The sequence below is a fragment of the Hyla sarda genome, chromosome 10 (genome assembly GCF_029499605.1).
Source record: "Hyla sarda isolate aHylSar1 chromosome 10, aHylSar1.hap1, whole genome shotgun sequence".
Classification (NCBI taxonomy): domain Eukaryota; kingdom Metazoa; phylum Chordata; class Amphibia; order Anura; family Hylidae; genus Hyla; species Hyla sarda.
This window is the reverse complement of record NC_079198.1, coordinates 8,695,396-8,713,525: the sequence shown is the minus strand read 5'-3', so window position 1 is coordinate 8,713,525 and position 18,130 is coordinate 8,695,396. Positions and strand designations below refer to the sequence as shown.

At 42.2% G+C, this 18,130-nt stretch overlaps 1 protein-coding gene across 1 annotated transcript; it reads left to right on the top strand.

The window, feature by feature from the left end:
• Positions 1–5,556: 5,556 nt before the first annotated feature.
• Positions 5,557–10,763, top strand: LOC130294271 (phospholipase A2 inhibitor and Ly6/PLAUR domain-containing protein-like). The gene is made up of 5 exons (XM_056543883.1): positions 5,557–5,608; positions 6,749–6,865; positions 7,896–8,045; positions 9,307–9,447; positions 10,567–10,763. Exons 1-5 carry the CDS (start codon positions 5,557–5,559, stop codon positions 10,761–10,763), a joined length of 657 nt encoding a protein of 218 aa, XP_056399858.1.
• The last annotated feature ends 7,367 nt before the right edge of the window (positions 10,764–18,130 follow it).

Sequence of the window (18,130 nt, the reverse complement as noted above, 5' to 3'; positions counted from 1 at the left end):
ATACAAGAGTATAACTACTATAGTACTGCTCCTATATACAAGAATATAACTACTATAATACTGCTCCTATATACAAGTATATAACTACTATAATACTGCTCCTATATACAAGAATATAACTACTATAATACTGCCTCCTATATACAAGAATATAACTACTATAATACTGCCTCCTATATACAAGAATATAACTACTATAATACTGCTCCTATATACAGGAATATAACTACTATAATACTGCTCCTATATACAAGAATATAACTACTATAATACTGCTCCTATATACAAGAATATAACTACTATAATACTGCTCCTATATACAAGAATATAACTACTATAACACTGCTCCTATATACAAGAATATAACTACTATAATACTGCTCCCTATATACAAGAATATAACTACTATAATACTGCTCCTATATACAAGAATATAACTACTATAATACGGCCTCCTATATACAAGAATATAACTACTATAATACTGCCTCCTATATACAAGAATATAACTACTATAATACTGCCTCCTATATACAAGAATATAACTTCTATAATAACTGTGTTGTCCACATTCCATTTCCTTTCGCTCTTTCTCACATATATTTGCATTAATAACAATCCAGTAGTCACAGATCTGCAGATAAGATGACATTGTTGGGTTCAGTAGACCAGGGAGATTTATTTTTCTGTTTTTGTTACAGTGAATTTAAATAGGGGTTGTGAAAATACAGTAGAGATGACATGGCGGCACGTTTTTCTGCAGACACACATAGGACCTCCCCACCTATGAGGAATCACATGACCGTTGTGGGTTTTGCTGTGTTATTGGTAGCAGAGAGATGGTGGAGGAGTCATATACATCTGGCCCCATAGATGTTGCAAAACTCCAACTCCCAGCATACCCGGACAGCCAACGGCTGTCCGGGCATGCTGGAAGTTGGAGTTTTGCAACTGGATGGGCAAGTAGTGCCAAATCTGACTTTATTTGGTGTCTAGCCTCTTTATTTAAGGGGGGGGGGGTTCTGGTTGAGACTGGTGTTGAGAACGAATATTCGTAATGCAAATTTTTATCGCAAATATTTACATTATAGTTCTATATATTCGTACTGAAGAATATTAGTTTTTTTTGTTTGTTTGTTTTTTCACAAGCAAATTTTTAAGCAAATTTGAATGCAAATTTTCCATGCAAATTTTCGTTTTTTCTCTCAAAAAAAAAGTGAGGGAGCATAGCGAATACGCAAATTTCGGGAACATAGGACGAATAACCGTCAATGTATTTGCGAAATATGGCGAATTTGAACATGGCCCCTGTTGCTCATCACTAGTTGGGACCACTAGAGCTATTTAGGCCCTGGCAGTCATTTGGAGGGCCACAGTTTGAGACCACTGATCTAAGGTCTAAACCTCTCCAGACAGATCAGTATCACCAGATCTCTCCCCTTGACCTATATTAAAGGGGCTTTTTGGTATTCGAAAAAAAAGAAAATACAATGAGGGAAATTTACCAAAACTTTGCAGAGGAAAAATTGACCAGTTGCCCAAAGCAACCAATCAGATCGCTGCTTTTATTTTAGAAAAGGCCTCTGAGAAATGAAAGAAGCGATCTGATTGGTTGCTATGGGCAACTGGTCAACTATTCCTCTGATGATGAGGATGAGGATGATGCTATTAAAGGACAAGTCTCATGGACAAAAACGTATCCCCTATCCGCAGGATAAGTTTTAGACCGCGGGGGGTCCGAGTGCTGGGGCCCCCCGCGATCTCCTGAACAGAGCCCCGGTACACTAGCACAGGAGGGAGTCAAACCCCCCCCCCCAAAGCGGAGGCTGCCACGCCCCCTCCATATAGTTCTATGGGAGAGACGTTCAGCAATCTTCAGCTTTCCCATAGAGCTATATGCGTGGCACCCTCCATTTTTGGCAGGGGTCATGACGTGCTCCTGTGCTAGCGCACTGAGACTCCAAACAGGAGATCACAGGGAGCCCCAGCGCTCAAACCCCCCGCAATCTAAAACTTATCCCCTATCCTAAGGATAGGGGATACGTTTTGATCATGAGACTTGTCCTTTAAGTGAAAGTTCTTTGTGTAGAGTCAACCTGTTCCCCAACACAGTCATCCCTATCAGGGCTCACAAATTTAGGTAATTGGTTTAGGGTCTTTCTACTAAGTCCAGGGCCGGCTCGGCCTATAGGCAATATAGGCAGCCGCTTAGAGCTCCCTCTTGATGGGGGGCGCCGCTCTGCCTGCCGCAAGAAAGTTAGACATCGAGTGTCCGAACTACGCGCTTAGCCAGCAGCAGAGGAGGAGGTTTGTTACAGTGTGTCACCAGAAGTAAGCTAATGATATGAGGAGGGGGCTTGTTACAGTGTGTCACCCCAGTAGTAAGGTGGAAGGTGTCAAAGGACGTGCCAATGGGCGGGGTCAAGGGGGTGGAAAAATTAGCTTTTGCCTAGGGTGGCAAAAATCCTTGCACCAGCCCTGACCCAAATTTTTGGCTGTCTTACTTAGGGGAAGAGTCAGTTTGCTTTAAGTCAACCTACCCTGGTATGGGACCCACCCAGGGTCGGCATTAGGGCGGGGCAAACCAGACAATTGCCGAGGACCCCCATCCCCCAGGGGGCACCCTGCCGGCTGGTCAGTAGGGCTGGGCAACTGTTTTAAAGTTACCACAGCCCAGCCGTGGCCACTTTAAAACAGTGACCAGCTCCAGGCCCCGTGCCCGCAGGGGGCCCCCGTCACATTCGGAACATCCCTGTGTCCCGAACAATCTTATCAGGACACAAGGATGCCCCGTTTACCTCATAGTGGCCCCGCGTTAACTTTAAAAACGCAGGGGTCGCTGGGAGGAAGCGCACGCAGGGACGTCACTGACATCCCGTGCGTGCGCCCATAGCAACAGTACAGTGGAGCGAAGCAGTGAGGAGGACGTGCGGGTATGGTAAGTGACCTGCTGTCATCTGCAGTGTTCCGACCATGGAGCGGTGGTCGGAATACTCAAGTGGGGCATTAAACAGGCATACAGCCTCCAGCCATACACTGTATATGGCTGAAGGCTGTATGTCTGTGGGGGAACATACTGCACCTAATGTGGGGAACTACTTAATATTGCACCTAATGTGGGGGACTACTTTATACTGCACCTAATGTGGGGGAACTATACTGCACCTAATGTGGGGGAACTGTACTGCACCTAATGTGGAGGAACTATGCTGCATCTAATGTGGGGGAACTATGCTGCACCTAATGTGGGGGACTACTTTATACTGCACCTAATGTGGGGGACTATACTACACCTAATGTGGGGGGACTACTGTGTACTACACCTAATGTGGGGGAACTACTGTATACTGCACCTAATGTGGGGGGGGGGGACTACTGTATACTGCCCCTAATGTTAGGGGGGGGGGGCTACTGTATACTGCACCTAATGTGGGGGGGGACTACTGTATACTGCCCCTAATGTGGGGGGGGGGACTACTGTATACTGTCCCTAATGTGGGGGGGGGGACTACTGTATACTGTCCCTAATGTGGGGGGGACTACTGTATACTGCCCCTAATGTGTGGGGGGGGGGGGAGACTACTGTATACTGCCCCTAATGTGGAGAACTATACTGCCCCTAATGTGGGGAACTATACTGTCCCTAATGTGGGGAACTATACTGCACCTAATGTGGGGGAACTATACTGCACCTAATGTGGGGGCTTATTGTATACTGCCCCTAATGTGGGGGGGGGGGACTACTGTATACTGCCCCTAATGTGCGGGGACTACTGTATATTGCCCCTAATTGGTGGGGGTCCCAGCAGTCAGACTGTAACCTCTTATCCTGGGTATAGGGGATAACTTTTTATGTTGGGAATACATTGATTTCTTGGTTATCCAGTTGACCTCATAAGAGACCATCTATTGCTTGTCCAGTTGATCTTATAACAGACCATCCATTGTCTGGTAATCTAGTTGACCTCATAGGACACCATCCATTGTTTGGCGATCCAGCAGAGTGAGGAGCCTCTGAGGGTCCAATGGTTTCCTAATGAGTAGGTGCTGTCCCACATGGTCATTGTTTAGTTATCCAGTTGACCTCATAAGTAGTGTTGCTCGCGAATATTCGCAATTCGAATTTTATTCGCGAATATCGCACATTCGCGAATTCGCGAATATTCGCAAATGTAGCGCTATATATTCGTAATTACGAATATTTGTTTTGTTTTTTTTCTTCACAGTACACATCACAGTGATCATCCCTCTCTGCTTCCAGCTTATGTGGTGTAAGAAGGCTCTAATACTACTGTGTGAGACTGGTGTGCAAATTTTCGCATATGCTAATTTTCGCATATGCGAAATTTCGCTTATGTAAATTTTTGTATATGCAAATTTTCGTATATGTTAATTTTCGCACACGCGAATATTCGCATATGCGAAAATAAACGAGAATATTACGAATATGCGAATATTCGCGAATATGACGAATATTCGTCCATATATTCGCGAATATTCGCGAATTCGAATATGGCCTATGCCGCTCAACACTACTCATAAGAGACCATCTATTGGTTATCCACTTGACCTCATAATAGACCATACATTGTTTGGTAATCTAGTTGAACTCATAGGAGACCATGCATTCCTTGGTGATCCAGCAGAGTGTTGAGCCTTTGAGGGTCCAATGGGTTCCTAATGAATAGGTGCTGTCCCACATGGTCATTGTTTATTCATCCAGTTGACCTAAATAAATACCATCCATTGTTTGATATTCTAGTGGACCTCATAAAAGACCATCCATTGTTTGGTATTCTAGTGGACCTCATAAAAGACCATCAATTGTTTGGTATTCTAGTGGACCTCATAAAAGACCATCCATTGTTTGGTATTCTAGTGGACCTCATAAAAGACCATCCATTGATTGGTATTCTAGTTGACCTCCTAAGAGACCATCCATAGTTTGGTAATCTAGTTGACCTCATAGGAGTCTATGCATTCCTTGGTGATCCAGCAGAGTGAGGAGCCTCTGAGGGCCCAATGGTTTCCTATTGTGTAGACACTGGTCAATAGAAAGTAGATGCTATTCCAAGTGTCCACCATGCGAAGAGTTGTATGATACAGTTTATGTGCCTTTGACACTTAAATAATAATATTTTTGCATTATTAAACATTTTTATCAATTTCTTGTGTTATGTTTATTAGGTATAACCTAGTCCATGATACAGTGTACATGGAAACAGAAACAAACTAGCGACACATAACACAAAGTATACAATACCCGAGGATACATGATACATGCCTGTAACACAAAACAATGGCCTCTGATATAGTCACCTCTTTCCATTCATGGAAACCGTGCGCTGGTTGTTATACACGCGAGTCACATGGGTGTTGCTGTGTCTTGAACAAACAACTCTAGAATATTGATACATTACAGGTGCCTTATGACCCCCCCTGAAGATTTCTCCCTTAACACACTCCCTCCAGCATTTTTTTCAGCAGAACTATGACATAAATAAGGAGAAAAGCCAGAAAGATGACTTGTCTACTGAACTTGAGAGAGTCCACATCATGGCCGACCTGCTGCGTTACCTGCTCATCGTCTCTGCTCTTACTACTCCAGGTGAGAGATTATTTCTTTTTTGTTATGTTTTTATATTATTAGAATAGTGTCATATTATTCATAGCACAAAATGTGATATAAACTGACATTATGTAGTAGTAATAAGAACAATAATAATAACAATAATAACCATAATAATAATAATAACAATAACAATAATAATAATAACAACAACAACAACAAGTATAAGTAGTAGTAATATTAGTATCATTATTATTATAACATTATGTCAGTTTATTTTACCTTATGTCTTGTGAATTATATGACACTATTCTAATAATATAAAAATATTAATGTTATGCTAGATTATACTACAGTTCCTCATTAAATAACACTAGATTTTCTCCTATTGTTATGTAATTACATCGTTTTTATCATGTTTTTTACACTGTTTCAAATTTCATTAAACTACATTTTATTATTTAATGTTATATTATGCTATATTTCCACAATATATTACTCTAGATTTTCTCTTATAGTTAAGTAATTGCATTATTTGAGAATGACATATATACAGTATATATATATATATATATATATATATATATATATTTGTGTTTTATTTAATTATTATATTACACCTTAAATTTTGTTAAATTACACTACATTTTATTATTTAATGTTATATTATACTATATTTCAACAATGTGATACACCAGATTTTCTCTTATAGTTAAGTAATTACATTATTTGAGAATAACATGTATACAGTAGATATAAAAATTCCGCCACTCAATTTCCTTTTTTTTTTTTTGCGAGAAATTTGCGAGAAAATTGCCCGGAATTAACACGGAATATAGGAGGAAACTTTTTTTTTTCTGCAGGACTACAACAATCAATTGGAATTTCCCTTCTTATTTTTATTTTCGGGCGGAATTTCCGCGCAAATTCCGGGCGAATACCACGCGGAAACGATTTTAAGCAGAATTTTTTTTTTTTCCATTGACTTCAATCAAATTCTGCTAGTGTATTCCACAAGCGGAATTTATGCACTGGGAACAGCGCAGAGTAAAATACATTGAAGTCAATGACAAAGCTCGAGTAAATTCCTCTTGAATTACTCAGTGTGAACGCATCCAAGGTTAGTCCCCTATGAGGAACATCTATGGGCTAATCCATTGTTGTGTCTGTGTCTTCCAGGTTTGTCGCTGTCCTGCTTTACATGTTTGGATTTAACTGGAGCCTACTGCACAGGAAGCCCAGTAACCTGCTCCGCCGGATACTCCTGTGTAACCTCCCTGTCTGTGACCACTGTGGGTAAGTACCATGTTTATTCTGCATGGCTGGCTCCATAGAGATATCTGCACATCATAAAATATGTACAGTCTTTTGGGGAAAAAAATGGGGAACAGTACAAAAGGAAAATGTGTTACTTTTTCCTAATACAGAGCTCCAAATGCACTGCAAAGACTTGTTACATGATAAAATTTGGTCTACCTGTAGTGACCACTAGGGGGAGCTCAGGAGGTTCTGTATATATAAAACTCAATAATAAAGCAAGATGCAGTAAGCTCCCTCTAGTGTTGGCTGCAGGTAGAATGAAATTTGTAATTTAAAGGGGTACTCTGCCAAAAAAACATCTTATCCCCTATCCAAAGGAAAGGGGTTAAGATGTCCGATCACAAGAATCCCGCCGCTGGGGACCACACGATCTCTGGCGAACCCCAGTCATCTGTGCACAAAGCGAATCCCGCTCCGTGTCAGATGACTAACGACTATAACCACACCCTCTTCATTCATGTCTATGATGACTACGTACTAGCCGGCACGCCCCTTCCCATAGACATGAATGGAGGGGGAGGTGGCGTGACGTCAGCTCCAAGCAGAAAAACAGAGCGCACCGACTGCCAGATCCATGATGCAATAAATCAGCACAGTGTGTTGGACCTTAAAGCAATGAGATATTAAGAAATGGAGATTCACAGCCTGTTCACCAGTACTAAACCCAATATACTGTGTTATAGAGGTCACTTACTTTAATTGGGGAACATTTGCCCATTTCCTTATCTATTGCTATTGTGCTACTGTGAACAACGGAGGCGGGAAGCCAGCTCGCTGAGCTCGCCTGCCTCCTTAATATTCAATGCCCTGCCCGCCCCGTGATGAATATGCAAATGTCCTGCGCCGTTCAGGATGTAAATGTACATCCTGGTGCGGCAGCTGGAACGTTACATTTACGTCCGATGTCGTTAAGGGGTTAATGCACTTGGCTGTTTCTGATGTTGGTGAACAAGCAAATTATAATTCAGAAAGGTTGGAAATGTGAATTCTATCATTTTTTTTCCAGGCTCTACAAACCAATCCTTGTCTTTGTCCCGGGGATGCGCCGCCGCAAACCAGTGCAACATTACAGGGAGTCTGACGTTTCAATATGGAAAAGTCAAGATCGTAACTTCCTGTTGCGACACCGACAGCTGCAACGCTACGATCGCGACGTGTAAGTCTCGACACCTGCTGTATAGTGCAACAGTCTAAAGCAACGGTCTCCAAACTGTGTGCCTCCAGCTGTGGCAAAACTACAACTCCCAGCATGCCCGGACAGCCTTTGGCTGTCCGGGCATGCTGGGAGTTGTAGTTTTGCCACAGCTTGAAGCACACTGGTTGGGAAGTTCTCATCGGGTGGTCCCACACTATGAACTCTTGGGCACTGTAACGGGAATGGTCTAGGCCAGATGAACATGTATTTCTACTACTACTGTACATAGATGAGTTTTGATGATTTTTTAACTCTACTATGTTAACTCTAAAACTATCAGTAATTCCTACAATGTAATTCATACCATGTTCTTAGGGGTGTGTTACTTTTTCCTAATACAGAGCTCCAAAGGCCCTGCAAAGACTTGTTACATGATAAAATTTGGTCTACCTGTAGTGACCACTAGGGGGAGCTCAGGAGGTATATATAAAACTCAATGATAAAGCAAGGTGCAGTAAGCTCCCTCTAGTGTTGGCTGCAGGTAGAATGAATTTTGGGATACTCCGCCAAAAAAAATCTTATCCCCTATTAAAAGGAAAGGGGTTAAAGGGGTACTCCGGTGGGAAATTATTATAATTTTTTTTTTTTTATCAACTGGTGCCAGAAAGTTAAACAGGTTTGTTAAACTTCTATAAAAAAAAATCTTAATCCTTCCAGTACTTATTAGCTGCTGAAAACTACAGAGGAAAAACATTTCTTTTTGGAACACAGAGCTCTGTGCTTACATCATGGCCACAGTGCTCTCTGCTGACACCTCTGTCCATTTTAAGAACTGTCCAGAGTAGGAGAAAATCCCCATAGAAAACATATGCTGCTCTGGACATTTCCTGAAATGGACAGAGATGGCAGCAGAGAGCACTGTGGTCATGATGTCAGCAGAGAGCTCTGTGTTCCAAAAGGAAAAGAATTTCCTCCGTAGTATTCATCAGCTAATAAGTACTAGAAGAATTAAGATTTTTTAATAGACGTAATTTACAAATCTGTTTAACTTTCTGGCACCAGTTGAAAAAAAATAAAAATAAAAAGTTTTCCACCAGAGTACCCCTTTAAAATGTTCGAGCGCGAGGGTCCCGCTGCTGTGGACCACCACAATCTCTGGCGCGACATCCCAGTCACTACTACAGTACATAGATGAGTTTTGATGATTTTTTAACTCTACCATGTTAACTCTACAAGTATCAGTAATTCCTACCATGTAATCTTCCTATCTCCTCCCATTCAGTGCCAGCCGACAATGCTACAGTGAATGGACTGACATGCCGCACCTGCGCCTCCGACACTACAGACTACTGCTACACCGACGCCACCTTACAGTGTAATGGCGCAGAGACTTTGTGTGGCCGCATGGCAACATACTTATCAGGTAAGAATATTCCAGTCTAAGCCTTATCCCGATCTAACACAGAGTTCCAAATCTACTGCATTCCTTCACACTGCTATAGAGATAAAGGGGTACTCCGGTGGAAAACATTTTTATTTTTTTTAAATCAACTGGTGCCAGAAAGTTAAACAGATTTATAAAATTGTTCATTTTTCCTATTTTTTCCCCCAAAAAGCGTAATTTTTTTAAAATAAACATATTTGGTATTGCGTAATGTCCGAACTATCAAAATATAATGTTAATGATCCTGTACGGTGAACAACATAAACGTAAAAAATTTAAAAATCCCAAAATGCTGCTTTTTTGTCACATTTTATTGGAAAAAAGTACAGATGACCGCGCAAAAAATAAGCCCTCATACCGCCTAATATACAGAAAAATGAAAAAGTTATAGGTGGACAAAAAAGGGGGAAATTTTAGATGACTGATTTTGTACAAAATGTTTTCGATTTTTTTTTAAGCGGTACAAAAATATTAAAATATCTAGCCAATGGTATCATTTTAATGGTATTGACCCACAGAATAAAGAACACACTTCATTTTTACCGTAGATTGTACAGTGTGAAAACGAAACCCTCCAATATGGGCAAAATTTGGGTTTTTCAGTTAAATTTCCTCCCTAAAAAATATATTTATTTGTGTTCACGGTACATTTTATGGTAAAATTAGAGGTTTCATTACAAAGTACAATTGGTCACGCAAAAAACAAGCCCTTATATGGCTCTGTAGATGGAAATATAAAAGAGTTATGGATTTTAGAAGGCGAGGAGGAAAAAACAAAAATGCAAAAATAAAATTGGCCTGGTCCTTAAGGTGAAAATGGGCTTGGTCCATAAGGGGTTAAAAATATGTTTTCCACCTAAGTATTCCTTTAATGGAAACTCTATTAAATTAATATGCAGTGAGCTCCCCCTAGAGGTGGATGCAGACAATAAGAATTTTGTTATTTGATGCTATGGGAAAATAAGAAATTTGGAGTTCTGTGTCATAAAAACTTAGCGCTAACCACTATACATTATCATCAACATAATATTGTAGTATAAGTTTAAAAAACGTAACTTTAAAATATATATTTACAGAATGTTTGTTTTTTATCTTCAGGAACTGCTTCAGTGACAAACACCATACGCGGCTGCGCCACTCCTAGTGTCTGTAATATACTGGGCAATGTGAACGGGGCCTTTGGTAGCCTGAACACGGTTGTGAAAACTTTCTGTAGCAGTGGATGCGTCGGCCTCCAGGGAACGTTCTACTTATCATCACTGATGATGCTCATCCTAATGAAGATTATCTTTTAGGCCTCCTTCACTTTTTTTTTTTGTAGTTTTTTAAAAACATTCCCACTTTATTACAGCCTCTCCATCTAGTAGCCCATTGGATGTCCTTTCGCCTTCAGTAACACCTCAATTTAAAGTGGAAAAGATTCCACTTGGTAATAAATTCATTTTGCTGGGATATTGGCCGAAGACAAGATCGTTTTATTCAGTTCTATACATTACAGTAGCTTGAGGTCCTGTCCTGCTCTAGATCACCTACCTCGTCTCCAGGATGTCTATAGAATTATGAGCTGTGGCCTATGAATGCTGGGGTATCCAGGAAAATTTGGTGTCGTCTCCCTGGGGCCAATTCATGACTTATTGACTCTCATGGCATGGTGCATTGTGCTTCTGCTATAGAGGAAACAGCTGGCATGAAGCATTTACATGATTGGCCACAGTCCTTAGTAACCACTACTGTCCGAACATCCATCCACAGTATCAGAGGACTAGGATGAGCCAAGAAAACATTCCCCCCACCATTATACGTTCTTTACCTCTGACAGAAAAAGTCATCGATTCATGCTGCTTCTGCCAAATTCTGCCCCCACTATCAGCATGGTGCCACAGAGATCCATCTAACCAGGTCATGTATCTCTACAGAGATCTGGATCCATCTGACCAGGCCGTGTTTCTCTATAGAGATCTGGATCCATCTGACCAGGCCATGTTTCTCTATAGAGATCTGGATCCATCTGACCAGGCCATGTTTCCCTATAGAGATCTGGATCTCTCTCACCAGGCCATGTTTCTCTACAGAGATCTGGATCCATCTGACCAGGTCATGTTTCTCCACAAAGATCTAGATCCATCTGACCAGGCTATGTTTCTCTAAAGAGATCTGGATCCATCTGATCAGGTCATGTTTCTCTATAGAGATCTGGATCCATCTGACCAGGACATGTATCTCTACAGAGATCTGGATCCATCTGACCAGGACATATTTCTCTAAAGAGATCTGGATCCATCTGACCAGGCCATGTTTCTCTATAGAGATCTGGATCCATCTGATCAGGTCATTTTTCTCTATAGAGATCTGGATCCATCTGACCAGGCCATGTTTCTCTATAGAGATCTGGATCCATCTGACCAGGCTATGTTTCTCTAAAGAGATCTGGAACCATGTGACCAGGCCATGTTTCTCTATAGAGATCTGGATCCATCTGATCAGGTCATTTTTCTCTATAGAGATCTGGATCCATCTGACCAGGCCATGTTTCTCTATAGACATCTGGAACCATGTGACCAGGTCATGTTTCTCTATAGAGATCTGGATTCATCTGACCAGGCCATGTTTCTCTATAGAGATCTGGATCCATCTCACCAGGACATGTTTCTCTATAGAGATCTGGATCCATCTGACCAGGACATGTTTCTCTATAGAGATCTGGATCCATCTGACCAGGCCATGTTTCTCTACAGAGATCTGGATCCATCTGACCAGGTCATGTTTCTCTATAGAGATCTGGATCCATCTGACCAGGCCATGTTTCTCTATAGAGATCTGGATCCATCTGACCAGGCCATGTTTCTCTATAGAGATCTGGATCCATCTGACCAGGCCATGTTTCTCTATATAGATCTGGATCCATCTGACCAGGCCATGTTTCTCTATAGAGATCTGGATCCATCTGACCAGGCCATGTTTCTCTATAGAGATCTGGATCCATCTGACCAGGTCATGTTTCTCTATAGAGATCTGGATCCATCTGACCAGGCTATGTTTCTCTAAAGAGATCTGGAACCATGTGACCAGGCCATGTTTCTCTATAGAGATCTGGATTCATCTGACCAGGCCATGTTTCTCTATAGAGATCTGGATCCATCTGACCAGGCCATGTTTCTCTATAGAGATCTGGATCCATCTGACCAGGCCATGTTTCTCTATAGAGATCTGGATCCATCTGACCAGGCCATGTTTCTATATAGAGATCTGAATCCATCTGACCAGGATATGTTTCTCTATAGAGATCTGGATCCATCTGACCAGGCCATGTTTCTCTATAGAGATCTGGATCCATCTGACCAGACCATGTTTCTCTATAGAGATCTGGATCCATCTCACCAGGACATGTTTCTCTATAGAGATCTGGATCCATCTGACCAGGCCATGTTTCTCTATAGAGATCTGGATCCATCTGACCAGGCCATGTTTCTCTATAGAGATCTGGATCCATCTGACCAGGACATGTTTCTCTATAGAGATCTGGATCCATCTGACCAGACCATGTTTCTCTATAGAGATCTGGATCCATCTCACCAGGACATGTTTCTCTATAGAGATCTGGATCCATCTGACCAGGCCATGTTTCTCTATAGAGATCTGGATCCATCTGACCAGGCCATGTTTCTCTATAGAGATCTGGATCCATCTGACCAGGACATGTTTCTCTATAGAGATCTGGATCCATCTGACCAGGCCATGTTTCTCTATAGAGATCTGGATCCATCTGACCAGGACATGTTTCTCTATAGAGATCTGGATCCATCTGACCAGGCCATGTTTCTCTATAGAGATCTGGATCCATCTGACCAGGCCATGTTTCTCTATAGAGATCTGGATCCATCTGACCAGGACATGTTTCTCTATAGAGCCCCAATGACCAGGCCTCACTGAAAGTCACTTTGATCACTGGATTTTATGTTGCCCTCCAGGATCATGGGTCCCATCTCCATACAGTAGAGCTCTAATCATGAACGGGCCGCAGGCTCTAACAAAGGGCCCATTCAGTGTATGTTTAGAGTTTTTTTTTTAAGGTGACAAATTACAGAAAAAATGCCACAGACCCAAAAATACATCATATTGCCAAAGAAAACCTGTTCTACCACATTTCTATCACTATTGACTTTCATGTTAAAAAGCAAAGTGCACGACAAACACAAAGAAAAATCTGTGTCATAATAAAATCCTTTTAACATTTTTAAGACAAAAGAATAAAGAAATTAAAGGAATAAATAAAATATATATATATGAATCGGACTGGTTACTTTCTATTATTGTTGAACCTTTACCTGAATCTAACTTTATGAGAACATTTATATAGGACGGACACACAGCAGCGTCTTACAGCTCCAGCGACCCTATTGAGATTTTTGCTTAAAGGGGTACTCCGGCCCTGAGACATCTTATCCCCTATGTCTCACCGCGGGGGTCCTGCCGCTGGGGAACCCCGCAATCTTGTATTCGCCACCCACCTGTTTGAGCTGCATAAGGATATGTTCAGACTATGGAAATTTTACCTGGACAGATTTCATTTGCAGCTGCCGAGTCCCCCCCCCCCCCATAAACAAGTCAAAGCTTAAGGGAACAAAAATAAAGATGGAGGACATAATGTCTAACAGGATTATTGTACTCGTTGTAGCCAAGTTAGACTCTGCTTTTCACCTGCTACCTCCATTACTGACCCCATTAGTTGATGTTTAAAGTTGTAGGCCCCTATACTGTCCCCATATATAGTTGTATGCCCATATACTGTCCCCATATATAGTTGTATGCCCCTATACTGTCCCCATATATAGTTGTAGGCCCCTATACTGCCCCCATATATAGTTGTAGGCCCCTATACTGTCCCCATATATAGTTGTAGGCCCCTATACTGTCCCCATATATAGTTGTAGGCCCCTATACTGCCCCCATATATAGTTGTAGGCCCCTATACTGTCCCCATATATAGTTGTAGGCCCCTATACTGTCCCCATATATAGTTGTATGCCCATATACTGTCCCCATATATAGTTGTATGCCCCTATACTGTCCCCATATATAGTTGTAGGCCCCTATACTGCCCCCATATATAGTTGTAGGCCCCTATACTGTCCCCATATATAGTTGTAGGCCCCTATACTGTCCCCATATATAGTTGTAGGCCCCTATACTGCCCCCATATATAGTTGTAGGCCCCTATACTGTCCCCATATATAGTTGTAGGCCCCTATACTGTCCCCATATATAGTTGTAGGCCCCTATACTGTCCCCATATATAGTTGTAAGCCCCTATACTGCCCCCATATATAGTTGTATGCCCCTATACTGTCCCCATATATAGTTGTAGGCCCCTATACTGCCCCCATATATAGCTGTAGGTCCCTATACTGCCCCATATATAGTTGTAGGCCCCTATACTGGCCCATATATAGTTGTAGGCCCCTATACTGCCCCATATATAGTTGTAGGCCCCTATACTGCCCCCATATATAGTTGTAGGCCCCTATACTGCCCCCATATATAGTTGTAGGCCCCTATACTGTCCCCATATATAGTTGTAGGCCCCTATACTGCCCCCATATATAGTTGTAGGCCCCTATACTGCCCCCATATATAGTTGTAGGCCCCTATACTGCCCCCATATATAGTTGTAGGCCCCTATACTGTCCCCATATATAGTTGTAGGCCCCTATACTGTCCCCATATATAGTTGTAGGCCCCTATACTGCCCCCATATATAGTTGTATGCCCCTATACTGTCCCCATATATAGTTGTAGGCCCCTATACTGTCCCCATATATAGTTGTAGGCCCCTATACTGTCCCCATATATAGTTGTATGCCCCTATACTGTCCCCATATATAGTTGTAGGCCCCTATACTGTCCCTATATATAGTTGTAGGCCCCTATACTGTCCCCATATATAGTTGTAGGCCCCTATACTGCCCCCATATATAGTTGTAGGCCCCTATACTGTCCCCATATATAGTTGTAGGCCCCTATACTGTCCCCATATATAGTTGTATGCCCCTATACTGTCCCCATATATAGTTGTAGGCCCCTATACTGTCCCCATATATAGTTGTAGGCCCCTATACTGCCCCCATATATAGTTGTAGGCCCCTATACTGTCCCCATATATAGTTGTATGCCCCTATACTGTCCCCATATATAGTTGTAGGCCCCTATACTGTCCCCATATATAGTTGTAGGCCCCTATACTTCTTCCATATATAGTTGTAGGCCCCTATACTGCCCCCATATATAGTTGTAGGCCCCTATACTGCCCCCATATATAGTTGTAGGCCCCTATACTGTCCCCATATATAGTTGTAGGCCCCTATACTGCCCCATATATTGTTGTAGGCCCCTATACTGTCCCCATATATAGTTGTAGGCCCCTATACTGCCCCCATATATAGTTGTAGGCCCCTATACTGCCCCCATATATAGTTGTAGGCCCCTATACTGTCCCCATATATAGTTGTAGGCCCCTATACTGCCCCCATATATAGTTGTAGGCCCCTATACTGTCCCCATATATAGTTGTAGGCCCCTATACTGCCCCCATATCTAGTTGTAGGCCCCTATACTGCCCCCATATATAGCTGTAGGTCCCAATACTGTCCCCATATATAGTTGTAGGCCCCTATACTGCCCCCATATATAGCTGTAGGTCCCTATACTGCCCCATATATAGTTGTAGGCCCCTATACTGCCCAATATATAGTTGTAGGCCCCTATACTGCCCCATATATAGTTGTAGGCCCCTATACTGCCCCCATATATAGTTGTAGGCCCCTATACTGCCCCCATATATAGTTGTAGGCCCCTATACTGACCCCATATATAGTTGTAGGCCCCTATACTGCCCCCATATATAGTTGTAGGCCCCTATACTGACCCCATATATAGTTGTAGGCCCCTATACTGACCCCATATATAGTTGTAGGCCCCTATACTGCCCCCATATATAGTTGTAGGCCCCTATACTGCCCCCATATATAGTTGTAGGCCCCTATACTGCCCCCATATATAGTTGTAGGCCCCTATACTGCCCCATATATAGTTGTAGGCCCCTATACTGACCCCATACATAGTTGTAGACCCCTATACTGACCCCATATATAGTTGTATGCCCCTATACTGTCCCCATATATAGTTGTATGCCCCTATACTGTCCCCATATATAGTTGTAGGCCCCTATACTGCCCCATATATAGTTGTAGGCCCCTATACTGACCCCATACATAGTTGTAGACCCCTATACTGTCCCCATATATAGTTGTATGCCCCTATACTGTCCCCATATATAGTTGTATGCCCCTATACTGTCCCCATATATAGTTGTAGGCCCCTATACTGCCCCATATATAGTTGTAGGCCCCTATACTGCCCCATATATAGTTGTAGGCCCCTATACTGCCCCATATATAGTTGTAGGCCCCTATACTGCCCCCATATATAGTTGTAGGCCCCTATACTGTTCCCATATATAGTTGTAGGCCCCTATACTGACCCCATATATAGTTGTAGGCCCCTATACTGCCCCCATATATAGTTGTAGACCCCTATACTGACCCCATACATAGTTGTAGGCCCCTATACTGCCCCCATATATAGTTTTAAGCCCCCAATACTGTCCCATATATAGTTGTTGGCCCCTCTGTGCCCCCACATACCGTAGTTAAAATATGTTCTCTCTCCCAGGACATATACTGCCCCATTTCAGTGCTCCGATGCTACTTCAGTGTGGGGTCGGGTCCTACCCTATTGGGCCTTTGGCATGCTGTGAATTGTATTTTTGCAACAGCTGGAGGCACCCTGGCACCCTGGTTGGACAGACTGCCATAGACAGTAGACCAATGTAAGCTCTTGTGGACATTCCATACAGATGCAACTATGGGCACTACAGTGCGACAGACCGCCATTATGTGCACATCGATTCCATTCATGAACAGACATATATATATATATATATATATATATATATATATATATATTCACATCTATGAATATAGGTGATGCTGTGTCTGTATCTGTGCATTATGTCTCCTGGCTGAAATATTCTATAAAATAACAGAAGCTTCAGTCAAATAAAAATAAAAAATTAATGAAAAAATGTAAAAAAAAATTAGGTCTTGGAAAAAATTCCCTGTCTCTGCGACAATTCTATCCTACAGATCCTACTGTAAAGTCTGATGTAAGATGAAAGAACAACAGACACGGCCGCCGCGTGATCATCAATCCGACCACAAATTATACAGCGAGTTTGCTTCTGCGCCAAAATACAGAAGCAGTGAGCGTCCGTACCACGAAACCACAAAGAAAACACTGGGGACCACACAAAATTCTGAGGGATTACGAAAAAAAATCTAAAACATCCTTCTTAAAGTGAACCTCCACCCTAAACCATCATGCTGTTTCTAGCAAAATTTTAGGGGCCGTTAGGGTTATTGTTATAAGGAGACCCTATGGTACTGTATATAAGGCTATATCGTACTGGTTAGGATTATATAGGTAAAGACAAACCCTTCAGGGTATACGGAAGTATTATGGTTCCCTCCCCCTCCTCTTCTGTGAGCCAGAACAGCCCCGGTTGTGCCTCGGGTGGCCCGCCACTTAATAGGGCCCGCCCCCATTG

What these genes read in the sequence shown, in the direction of transcription:
- LOC130294271 (XM_056543883.1), top strand. Translation starts at nt 5,557, where the DNA reads ATGGCCGACCTGCTGCGTTACCTGCTCATCGTCTCTGCTCTTACTACT. An exon ending in CCTGTCTGTGACCACTGTGG is followed by an intron (nt 6,866 to 7,895) that starts GTAAGTACCATG and finishes TTTTTTTTCCAG; the next exon opens with GCTCTACAAACCAATCCTTG. An exon ending in CAACGCTACGATCGCGACGT is followed by an intron (nt 8,046 to 9,306) that starts GTAAGTCTCGAC and finishes CCTCCCATTCAG; the next exon opens with TGCCAGCCGACAATGCTACA.